This window comes from Camellia sinensis, chromosome 2, assembly GCF_055761805.1.
Source record: "Camellia sinensis isolate YWXY chromosome 2, ASM5576180v1, whole genome shotgun sequence".
Taxonomy (NCBI): domain Eukaryota; kingdom Viridiplantae; phylum Streptophyta; class Magnoliopsida; order Ericales; family Theaceae; genus Camellia; species Camellia sinensis.
This window is the reverse complement of record NC_138962.1, coordinates 79,410,970-79,423,790: the sequence shown is the minus strand read 5'-3', so window position 1 is coordinate 79,423,790 and position 12,821 is coordinate 79,410,970. Positions and strand designations below refer to the sequence as shown.

General features: G+C 36.8%; 1 protein-coding gene across 1 annotated transcript; it reads left to right on the top strand.

The window, feature by feature from the left end:
- Positions 1 to 8,725: 8,725 nt before the first annotated feature.
- LOC114291222 (uncharacterized) lies at positions 8,726 to 9,422 on the top strand. Its single transcript, XM_082911515.1, has 2 exons — positions 8,726 to 9,095; positions 9,226 to 9,422. The coding sequence occupies exons 1-2, from the start codon at positions 8,726 to 8,728 to the stop codon at positions 9,420 to 9,422; spliced, it is 567 nt and encodes a 188-aa protein (XP_082767641.1).
- Positions 9,423 to 12,821: the final 3,399 nt, after the last annotated feature.

The following is a 12,821-nucleotide window of genomic DNA, read 5'->3' as shown; positions in this document are numbered from 1 at the left end:
ATATTGAAATTTATCTAAAAAAATAATGTATAGTACCGATTTATTTTAAATGTGACTTTCACTACTAGAAAACTGACATTTTGCTACAATATAATTTGCGACCATCTGATTAGCCGTCACAAATAATCAATTTACCCCCTTATTTTCTTCTATTTATTTTCCCCTTTTCTTTATACTTGCCCTAGCCCCTCCACAAACACCGATTGTTCTCTTTCTCTCGCTCTCTCTCTCTATCGGTCTCACGGTAATACGACTGGTATGAATCTCTCTCTCCCTCTCTCTCCCTCAATCTCGCTTTCTCTCTTTCTCTCAATCTCATGCTCTCTCTCCTTTGATCTTCTCAAATTAGCACCTCTACTACACATGTATATGTACCTCTATATATTATGTATATGTTGTGAATATCAATGTTTGAAATTGAATTTATTCTGTTGAGGTCCGAGCAAGAATCGAAGTAGATGTCCTCAACTTCCTCAAGATCTTGAACTCTTCGACTCCGACAATCTCATATTTCTTTGGTTTGAAATTTTGCTTCAAATCTCTACTCTCGAAATGTGTATATATATGTGTGTGTGTGTGTGTGTGTGTGTGTGTGCGTGTGTGCTTTTGTGTTAAGCATTGAGTCACTGTTGATTTTAATTTGATAAATTGGGGATTTTTGAGTGTGTTTTAGATCAATTGAAGATGGAATAATAGTTGAGGGTTTGTTGACTGATGTTTCGTGGATTTTTCTCTCTCACTCGTTTTGCACGAGGTCTTTGATGAGAGTTAACTAACACTGCTGAATCTTTCATTAGAGGTAATAATAGGATCATCATCATCTCTTTCTCATTTTCCTTCTTAATCAATCTCTTGAAAAGTACACATTGCCTCAACATATGTATCCTTCAATTTAGGCTATTAGGTTTTTGGCTATTCCATTGATGTTTATTTTCTTCAATTTAGTATAAATTAGGCTTGTGTGTTGTTGGTTGTGATGAATTGTTTATTGTTTATGTTGAATTAGTGCTTTGCTTTGTGTTTTGGATACCTAATTAGGCTCTTTTTTTTTCTTTCTTTATTTATTTATTTATTTTGTGTTTTGAATGTCTAATAAGGATGCCAATTTTAGGATTCTGTTTTCAGTGTGATTTGATTAGCAGAAGAGAATGGGATCTCTTATAAGCCAGATCAAATTGTATGAGTATGCTGTTTGATTACCATGTTTTGTGTTGTTAAATGAATATTTAACTTTTTATGAAGTCAATTGATAGGTGATAATGGCTTCAAAGTCCTTTTAAAGAAAAAAAAATATGCAGTAAAGTTGTTGACATCAAAAAATCAATACTAAGTCCTTATCTCTTTTTGCGTTAGTTATAAATGAATCCATTATAAATGAATCCATTACGAACATTCAAGAGGATATCGTATTATATTTGCGTTAGCTAATGAACTTCTTTTGTAATATGGAATGGTGACTTTTCAAATGTTTGATCTTCATTCAATGGAAATTTGCTATTTCTACAAGTCTATTGGCAGCTCTCATCTTTGTCTCTCTCCCACTCATTTCCATTATGGTTTGATGATAGAGGTATGTTCTTTTCCTATGTTACTTGGGTTATGTGTGAAATAAATTCTAAACGTACATAAATTTGGTTAATTTATATGATAAATCAATAAATGGTGGTTTGATTCACTGGTAATTGGCAGGGTTCTGAATTAGCATTGAAAGTTATCCGATCTACTAGTGGATTTTTCAGTTGTATGGACCCCTTTTGATGGCTTGGACATTCATTATGAGCTCCTGTGCTTGGAGGGATGCCATAGCCTCCAGGTTTGCAGTCCTCTGTTGGCTCTCTTGTGATATACTTAACAGGATAATGATGCTAAAATGTCACAGTAATTAATAATCATGGCATGTGCTCTGATTAGTTTTCTAGGAGAATGACTTCCAAGCCAGACCTTGATTGTACTTTTGTGACTTGAAGCTTGTTTTTATATCAAATATATCATTGTTTGTGATAGCACCTTTGGAAGTTTAGTGCTTGAGAGAATTGTTTCCCTGATTTTTCTCTGTTTTATATGTTTTTTTTCTCGCTTTTTTTGGTTTTGGTTCTACTTTCTACTACCATATGTCATTTGCCTGTCCATGGTTAGAAACATCCTTCACCCTTTTTAGTTTACCTTCATCTGACTGTTTTTGGAACCTGCATGTCATCTATAAAATTTTATGAGTGACTTTTTGTTCTCATATTGTTTCGATGTGGGACTCGCTGCCTGTGTCTTAGAGATTGATTTTTTGGATTTATATATTTTGTTATTAGTCTGGTTTTCTTCAATTGTTTCACATCTGCTTTCCATATTGAATTTGATACTAGGGAAGTTGTAATTGTAAGTGGGTTTGGAATATTTGTTTGTGTGCAAAGAAAATCACTTCAAATGATCCTCACAATTTTCATAGCATTGATATGCTCTTTTGACTCTGTAATTTTCTAATATGCTTTGTTGGGTTGTTGTTTAGACTCGAAGAATAATGGCCTTATGTTTATGAACTCGGACAAGTTTAGTGACTTCCAGATCAAAATTTGCGAGCGAAGAACCATGTTGGCAATCAAGACGAGGAAATTCTCTTCAGCAAATTGTTATTTTCACATTCTTTGGATTTTGGGCTTTTAATATGAAGACGGATTCTGTGTTTTAATATGAAATTGTGCAGTCCCAAATATGTTTTAAAGTCTAAAATGGCATAAAAGAACTTTTTCCAGCCTATTAGTTGTCATAACTTTTACATATGGCTCCAATTTTGAGACTCAAATGGAATGCCTGATTAAACTATAATGTTATACTGTTTGAATTCTTGTCATTGCTATTCCTAGAATGCTTAACGTTACACTGTTATGTTTCTTTTTCTTCTTTTTTTGTTTTTGTTTTTTTGCGACGGTAACAAGATGGTCGCCAAAAAATATGTTAGCATTTTTCTTTATTTTTTGCGGTGGCAAAATAGCGGTCGCGAATAATTTGCGACCGTTGCTTTGCCGTCGCAAAAAGTATTTGCCACCCCCACATTCGTGACCCCCATTTACCGTCGCATGGGCCATCGGTCTTTTGCAACTGTATTTTTATTATTTGCGACGGCTTGTAGCGGTCGCAAAAAGTGTTTTTTTTAGTAGTGTTTATCAGTCAAAAATTAAATCACTACAGAACATATTGTTTTGAATTAATTTTCATATGAGTTTTGAATACTTCTATTGTTAGATAGATGAACCTTTTGAATTTGTGAAATCATTTCAGTCTCTGTCAAGATTTAGAACCATGACCAAACTAGCTATATGAAAGATTACCATCTTTTGATGGTTGTAACAATCCTTATTACCCTAGCCTTATGATTACAAAGTTGAGACTTTGCTTGTAAGAAATTATTTGAGTCACAGTCAAGACTATGAGAACCATGATCAAATTATATGAAAGATCAGCATGTTTTGATGGGTGTAACACACATTTCTTAACATGATAGTCTCGCAAACTATATGTTAAGCAAATAAGGAAAATTTTATTCTGTAGTTTTGTAGAGAATCCTCCATCATGATCATGTGGTAGTTGAGGAATCAATCAAAAGACATCAATTTCAATCATAGATTTTCAAATTGAGAGATATTGAGAAAGATCAAGAATTCTCACTATGTCTTAAACTTGTACATCGAATATGAATTCAAGGGTTCCCGAATTGAGAATATCTTACTTTCACACAATTCATTTTGTTCTATTGGCCCTAAAAGATAAATTGAAGCAAATTGTTACTAATTTTGATGTTCTAATGGAGCACTAATGACATGGTAAGGAGAAACAGAAAAAAAAAAAGAAAAGAAAAAAAAAGGGACCAAAACATCACATCACAATGGGTGGGGCTCATTGCCAACTCATTAGAGCTGGCTTTAGAGCTCAAGAATTAGAGCTCCAAAGCATTTTTCTTGTCCTAAATTTAATTCTTCAATGTTATTTCTCTCAACTAATTGCACTTTCAAATATCTTTTAGCAGGTTAATTACATTTAGCATCCCTGCACCTTCATCAAAATCTCATTTTGGTCCATTTACTTTCAATTATAACAATCAACATTCGACTGGGTTGCAATATCATCTTTCCGTCTATCTTCTGTTAATAAAACTGACAGAACTTGTCATCTAAAACATATGTGACATTTTTTGGGTCTCGTCAGCATTCTTACACTATTACTAAAATCTCACTTTAATCTCTCAACTTTTAATTCTTGTTAGCCTTATGAACAACAAATGGACGGAATGGTGAGATTGTAACTTAATTTAAAGTGTAGGGGATTGATTTTTAGAATTGAAAGTAAAAGGATCAAAGTAAAATTTTGGTGAAAGTGTAGGGGTACTAAACTTAATTTATCCTCTTTTAGCATAAATTTGCTCAAATTCATCTTCTAGAAGGTTAATTACAATTTTGAAAAACTTTCGGGTATAATTTGTTCAAATTAATATTTTAGAGTATCAGTTGCACTTTTGAACGACTTTAAGTGGGTAAATTGTCAAAAATTCTTGTTTTAAACTTAAAATGATAGGTTCAAATTTAGCCACGTTATTGTGCATTCATTTTTCCTATATATATATATATATATATTTTATTTTGGTGTGTGTATTATTGCATTCAGAAAAATCAAGGTGAAACTACCAAATAAGCAGATGGTTGAAAGCACTACTTTTTGAGGTGTGAATGTTGGGTGTTCCACCAAATTTCTCCAAATTCATGCAATTTTTTAACATAATAAGATGGTCTCTCATTTTTTAATCGACATTCTGAAAACTGGTTCATATGTAAGAGCAGGCTAATCGTCTAAAATTTTGTCACTAAAATTATGATGATCATATTTTGGTGCACCCTGGTCTCAAATTTGAAGGAAAAAAAAAAAAAAAAAAAAACCTAGTGATTTAAGGCGATTAGAATCATTATAAACTTTAAGCATCTTTGATTAGAAGTTTTTGTATTCAGGTGTTTAAGAGAATATTGTAATTATCTCCAACTATTTCAATACTTAGAATTTTGAGCAGGAACTTAATAGATGTGTTATCTTTATCATTTTAGAGATAATAGATTGAACTATCATGGATTCATTTTTATTTTTTATGTTATTCAGATGTTTCCCATGTATGTCATGAGTGTTCTACATATTATTAACATTATTAGTTGCTAATCCAGTAAATTTGAATAATTTCAGCCACCTGTTCAGGGGACAGCTTTACTTTGAAATCAAATATGATCAACAATCAAGATCTGTATTTTCAACATCATATTCTTATTCATATGATCTCGAAGAAAATGATCTCATAATCTTTTCTATGCAATTCTGGTGAGATACGGATGAATTGGGGAGGCTGCTTCCTCTACTAAGGCTTTGATTCTTCATTTTGGATTCATCAAAGTTTTGTTTGCATTTTGATGTCTTCTTTGACCACGATTTGAAGCGAGCACACAATTAGTTCTTCCGCCATTATCACGGCTGATTTTGTTGACATGTTTTTGTATATCAAGTAGAGGATTATCTGGGCTGAGCCCGATAGGATTCCGATCGCATTTGGTACCTAAAATCACATAGGTTCAAAGTGATTTAAGTTTCAAAAGCAACTTAGGATTCCAATTGCATTTGAAATGTTTATTTTTTGTTTTTATTTTTTTATTTTTTTAAAAAAAACTTTAAAACTGGAAATGAAAATGTTTAGCACCAAACCTCAATTCCCCACTCCCCCTTTAGAATAGTATTGATGTTCTTGTTTTTTTTGTTTTTTTTTAATAAAAAAATGGCAACGTTTTTTGAAATTTTCTCCTTTAGAAAATAAAAAATTGACAATGTTACCGAACACTAGGTGAAAAGTCAGACCCAAACAAAAAAGGTCAAAATGAATGGTGGTTGGATTCCTGTGATCAAAAGGAGGGTGGTAGGAAATCAGGATGGTTTTTGCAAGAAGACAGAGGTGATTACCATTTTTGTGGACAACATCCCTGAGTCCATGGATGCTAAAGGATTATTCAGTCTTTTTAGAAAGTTTGGCGTGGTCAAGGATGCGTTCATACCAGGGAAGAAGAGAAGAGTTTTAGGTTCCAGATTTGGTTTTATGCGATACGATTGTGAGGTGTCGGCAGAGATGGCGATTGAGAAGGCTAATGGTTTGTGGTGTGATAACAAGGCGCTGAAAGTTAAAAAAGCAGAGTTTCAAAAACCTCATGCTCTGGGTCATCGACAGAAGGGGATGCTAAACAGAGGGGATGAAGGCAGAGCGATGCATCAGCGGCCTCAAAGGCAACAATGGTAGGATAATGGGGTTAAGCAGTCATATGCAGAAGCATTAGTGAGAGGAGGAGTACGTGACAGTGGGAAGGTGGTGATCGGAGCTTATGAAGAAGGAAACGGATGGCTTTACGAAAGTTTAGTGGTGAAGTTGAGTAGCTTCTTAGCTGTGGAAGTGTTCAAAGCAGAACTACATAATAGGAGAATGAGGGATGTCATTGTTAGGGACAATGGAGGAAGAATAGTAGTGCTAACTTTTAATTCTATTCAACAGATGAAGGAAGGGAAGGAACAAATAGACAAGTGGGGTAAGAAGTGGTGTGATTTAGTTGATGAGTGGGGGAAGAGCCAGTTTGAGGAGCAAGAGAGATGTGTCTAGTTAAATTGCTTTGGCATACCAATTAATCTCTGGAGTGTGACGACTTTTAGAAGCATTGGAAGCTATTGGGGGACTGTTGTTCAGTTCCAAGAGGATGTTACTAGCCCACAAAATTTTCACCATAGAAGAGTACGAGTAATCACAAGATGTATGGAGTTGATTAATTCGGTAGTCTTTTTGGAACTCAAAGGTAAATCTATACCAGTAAGGATCTGTGAAGAACTACCAAAGTGATTGTTTCCTACTTCCAGTGAAAGCCGAGTGAAGGAGATACTAGAGTTGAAATCTAAAGGTTGTGAGACTGTAGAGGTGGATCAGGTGTCTGGCAATGGTGAGACAGCGAGGTGTGATTACAGAGGTACTATAGCAAGGGAGAATGACGTGGTTGGTGAAGATGATGAGGTTATACTACAAGAAAAAACACATTTGGCGACTACATTTTTAGTCGCCAAAAGTCAATTTTTAGCCACCAAAAGTCGGTTTTTAAGTTTCCCTGACTAAATTTTTTAGTCGCCGGTTTGGTCGCTGGAAAACGGTCGGGAAAGATATTGGCGACTAAAAAACTTTTAGTCTCCAAAAAACAAGTCTTTACCAACCAAAACTTTGGTCGCCAATAGTCAATTATATTTTTTAAATTATACATTTACACCCTGCTCTTGTAGAGATTCGAATCATCAACCTCCCACACCATAAACCTTATACAACACACTCTTTCCACTACACATCCATAACATCATATGATTATATATGCAACATATATTATTTATATAGTACTTAGACCCATATTAATATCAAAGTATATATATAAACATAATTATTTTTTATTGAACATAATTTATGTAAAAATAAATTATTTAGTAGAAAAAAAAAAGGACATCACTTTTGGCGACTAAACATAATTTTAGTCGCCAATTCTATACTTTTGGCTACTAAAATTTTTTAGTCACAAATATTTACTTTTGGCTACTAATGCATTTTTAGTCGCCAAATGCTATACTTTAAGCGACGAAATGTCATTTTTTAGTCGCCAATAGTGCTTTTTCTTGTAGTGTTAGCAGGGTTCAGGAAACAGTGGCTGGTAGATCAGATGTGATACGTAGGGGTTATGATGGGAAGTATGCACCAACTGAAGCTATGGAGAGTATGGGAAAGGGTAAGGTAGGCACTGGGTCCAAAGAAGAGGGTATGAATTAGGGAGTCAATTCACAGCTATAATGATGACCAAAATTCAAAAATTGGATGGGGCTGTTGTCAATACTGGACTTGTAAGTGCAGTGAATGGGCCGAAGGGGGTCACATCAAATATAAATTTGGAAGTAATTCTTGAAGGCTTGCAGGTTGGGCCTCAGCCTAGCAGATTACAAGTTGGGTTAGGCTTGGATTTGAGTGACAGTGTGGCCCAAACACAACTCAGATCATCTGAGGCCCATGTCTCCCATTTATCACATTCCAGTATGGTTAAAAAAGTTGGGAAAAACTCAAAGAACATGGTAGCAGTTGGTATTAAAGGTAATTTATCACGGCAGAAGGGCATAGGGATAAAGAGAGGCTCCTGCTCTATAGGCGGCCATAGCAAACAAAGAAGCATGGTTGGAAGGCTTGGTTTTCAAAGAGGAACACTATTCAGAGCTTCAGCAGTAGCAGCTGCAGCTGCTACTTCTTTGTCTTCGTCTCAGAGTCATGCAACACAAAGGAGGAAAAATTTAATGGATGAAGCACAAGCAACAGTGAAGATTGGAAAACTGTTGGGTTTGCAATGTCAAGGTAAAGAGGATGAGCTAGTCAACAAGATAGTGGAACTTGAAGAAAATGATTTACAAAGAATTGCAGGTGAGGAAGGGGCAGTCAGACCTTAACAGTTTGTTAAATAGGGGACTAAGGAGAAAATATAAGTTTATTATGCAGATTTTATCTTGGAATGTTAGAGGGCTAAGAAGGTCACAAAAGAGGGGCAAAATAAAGAATTTGGTGAAGGATAGAAGAGTGGATGTCTTACTTGTACAAGAAACCAAAAGGAATTCAGTGGAGGAGCATTTTGTGAGATCCATGTAGCCTTTTGAAGAGATGGGTTATACGATGGTGGATTCAGAAGGAAGTGCAGGAGGGTTGTTGTGTATTTGGAGGCCACAAGTGTTTGAGCTAAAAGACTGCTGCAGTAGTAAGCACTTCATTCTACTCTCAGGTACCTTGGCTCAACATTTTGATTGTGTAATTGTTAATATATATGCTCCAAATGAGGTGTCTGGGAGGAAGAAGTTATGGAATTCCCTTGTGTGCTTACAACCCCATTTTCCAAATCCATGGTGTGTGGGTGGTGATTTTAATGAAATCAGATTATTGAGTGAGAGGAAAGGGTGTTCAAGAAGAGAGAGGGGGATGAAGGAGTTCAATGAGTTTGTGGAACAGTTGGAGCTGTCTGATTTGCCTATGTTAGGTAGAAAATTCACTTGGTGTAATGCATGGGAAGGGGATAGGTGGAGTAGGATAGATCATTTTTTTATTAGACTCCATTTGGCTAGAAAATTTTTCATTTAATCAATGGGGATTACCTAGAACAATTTCAGACCATTCTCCAATTTTGTTGAAGGAAGATGATAGGGATCGGGGTCCTAAGCCATTCAAATTCATTAATGCTTGGACACCGTATCCTATATTCTTGACTGAAATCAAGCACATTTGGGAGGTCACACAGGTTTCAGGATGGGCAGGGTACAGATTAATGAGGAAGCTATCCTCCTTAAGGGGTCACTTAAGGGTATGAAATAGGGAGGTGTTTGGCAATATTGATACTATGTTGAGGTCAGTAGAACAAGAACTACATGAATGGGATTTGAAGGCAAAAATTAGATCTCTGGATGTGCTGGAAACAACAAGAATGAGAGAGGTTAGAAGTCAGGTATGGAAGCTTAGTAGGGATAAGGAAAGAATATGGCATCAAAAGTCTATATTGTTGTGGGCTAGGTGTGGTGACAAAAATACTAGATTTTTCCATCTTATGGCACGTAGTAGGCAGAGAGTGAACTTGATAGATTCTGTGACAGTGGAGAGAGTGAGACATGAGGATCCAACTCAGGTGAAACAAGCAGTGCTTAGTCATTTCAGAAACCATTTTGCTGAAAGTTGGACTTCTAGGCCACAAATTTTTGGACCTTTTGTTACAATTTCTCCGGAGGCAGCAGTGGGTTTACAAGAAATGTTTACTGAAGAAGAGATATGGGCAGCTATTCAGGATTGTGATGGGAACAAGGCTCCTGGGCCAGATGGTTTTAACTTAGGTTGCATTAAAAAATGTTGCGGAATAATGAAAGGTGATATATTGATGTATGAGTTTTACACAAATGGGAAGCTGTCAAGGGGTGTTAACAGCTCTTTCATGGTGCTCATACCCAAGAAGGACAATCCCATAGGCTTGGGCGACTATAGACCCATCAGCTTGGTTACCTCAATGTACAAGATTTTGGCCAAGGTGCTATCTAGAAGATTAAAAAAGGTCTTTCCCTCTGTGATTAAATAAAGTGCAGTCGGCTTTTGTCAGTGGTAGATATATCTTAGATGGGGTGTTGATAGCAAATGAAGTTGTGGATTGGTGGAAAAAGTCTAAGAAGAAAGGCATTATCTTAAAATTGGATTTTGATATAGCCTATGATTCAATAAATTGGGAATTCTTGTTGGCAATGATGAGAAATTTTGGATTTGGTGTCAAATGGATTAGGTGGATGAAAGCTTGTATCTCTACAACTATGGTGTCAGTTCTTGTCAATGGTGCACCTACAGAGGAGTTCCAGCCACAAAAGGGGTTAAGGCAAGGGGATCCCCTTTCTCCATTCTTGTTCATTATTGCTGTAGAAGGGCTTAATTTGCTACTTGCTAAGGCTAAAGTACTGGGCTTATGTAGGGGTGCTACTGTTGGTTCCAATGATGTGAGTGTTTCACATCTCCAATTTGCTGATAATACTATTATATTCTGTGAAGGGGATATTGAGGATATTTCGAATATTAAGAGGGTGTTGAGATGTTTTGAAGTGATGACTGGGTTAAGAATTAATTATCATAAAAGTGTAGTGTGTGGTGTGGGCTTCCAAGAAGATCAATCCAAGGAGTTTGCTAGGGTTTTGAATTGCTTAACTAAGAAATTACCATTTTCTTTCCTTGGTCTCCTTTTAGGGGCTAATCCTAGGAAACAGAGTACTTGGGACCCAGTTGTGCAGAAGGTGAAGAAAAAGCTGGCCTCTTGGAAGAAGAAGCTTCTTTCCTATGCTGGGAGATTGACCTTGATCAAGTCAGTCCTTGCTATTTTGCCAATCTATTTTCTTTCTCTCTTTAGAATGCCTAAGGGTGTTGTTAAAGCCTTAGTCAAGTTGCAGTCATCTTTTTTGTGGGGAGGGAATGTTAATAAAAGGAAAGTGCACTTGGTCAAATGGAAGGAGATCACAAGAAGTAAAAGTCAAGGAGGTTTGGGTGTGAGAGACTTAGGAGAGGTGAGTGAATGCTTGCTATTGAAGCGGTGGTGGGGGTATGGTAATGAAGACTCAGCTCTGTGGAAAACTGTGGTTTGTTTAAGGTATGGTAGGAATAGAGGAGGTTGGCTTCAAGATCTGAACTTTTTAGGTGGGATGTCCATAGTCTGGTTGGACATTGTGAAATTGCTCTCAGAAAATCAGCAATTGGGGGATTTCTAAGGTGAGCATTTTAGAATTAAGGTTGGAAATGGAAGGAGAATCTTGTTTTGGCAGGATAAATGGCTTAACAATAGTGACCTAAAGATTCAATTCCCTAGGCTTTACAGTTTATCCACTGAGAAAGAGGAGTCCCTTCAGCGAATCAGTGCTAAGAAGAGTAATATGGAGCTGTGGCAGCTTAAATTTAGAAGCCAGTTATTTGTATGGGAAGTTGAGGAGCTACAGAGATTGATGGAGTTGTTGGATACGTCTACAGTGCTAAGGTTTGATTGTGTTGACTCTTGCTTTTGGTTGGCAAATAGTTCAGGCCTTTTTTCTGTCTCTTCTGTGAGAAGATGGTGGGATGATCAAATAGGGACTGGTCAGGTTGTACCTAAAGGGGTATAGGTCGGTTTAGCTCCGCCAAAAATACAGTTCGTTTGTTGGTTAGCTTGGAGAGGAAGAATAAAGACTGCAACCTTCCTTCGGAGGATTGGGGTGCTACCTGTTTCAGCAAATAATATGTGTATGTTTTGCCAAGCTGAGGTGGAATCCTTGAATCATGTGCTTATGTTTTGTCCACTGGTGTGGAAATGTTGGTCTCAAATGATAAGATGGAGTGGTCAGGTTTGGGCAATCCCTAGATCAGTTCAAGACTTGTTACAGTGGTGGTCTGCTGGTAAGAGTAAGCATTGGGTCTTTAGATTATGGGAGATAGTTCCAGCTGTTATGTTATGGTCAGTTTGGAGTTTGCGAAATAAATGTATGTTCAAAGGGGTACAACCCATTTTTGATGATTTTTGTGATAAGGTGAAGGTGCAGATTGCTCTGTGGGTAAAATGGAGTTTGGAGGTTGAGTATTCAGTTGATGATATTGTTTGCAATTTCGATCAGATCAGGTTGTCTGTTCAAACCCTTTGCAATTCTGCTTCAGGTCCTCTGCTGTAGGGTGCCTGATTCAGCTGCTTCAATGTGTGAATGGTCTGGTCTGGCTTGATTCTACTTCAGGTCCTCTGTTTTGCTGATTGTTGTTACTGCTGTGATGTGAATGGAGTCCAGTTGTTATTTTGTTTAGAAATTGCAGATATCTATTTGTATAGGTTGCTCTTCTGCTAGTTTGCATCTGATATGGTCTGCTGATTTATGTGTTGGTCTGGTTGCTGTTGTGGTAGGAGTCAATGTTGGATGCTTCAATGGGATGAAGGTCAATGTGTTAGGTGGTTATTTAGGCTGTATATTGATCTGCAGCGCTGCTCCAATTTGAAGTGATTTCTGATGTGTTGCTCCAATTTCTACTGCTGGTTTAGCCTGGTATACTCAGTTTTGGTGTTGAGGTATGGGGGTGAAATCTGATCTGATGGTGCTGGTGGCTTAGCTTTGTGTGCAAGGTGCAGGAAATGTGTTGCTGAGGGCAGAGGTGTAGTCATTTGGATGCATGGGAGCTATGCCAAGTGCTGTGTAGTCTGGGGTCTTGGTGACTTCTTTCAGTGAGGACTGTAACT

What these genes read in the sequence shown, in the direction of transcription:
- LOC114291222 (XM_082911515.1), top strand. Translation starts at nt 8,726, where the DNA reads ATGGGTTATACGATGGTGGATTCAGAAGGAAGTGCAGGAGGGTTGTTG. An exon ending in GTCTGATTTGCCTATGTTAG is followed by an intron (nt 9,096 to 9,225) that starts GTAGAAAATTCA and finishes GAACAATTTCAG; the next exon opens with ACCATTCTCCAATTTTGTTG.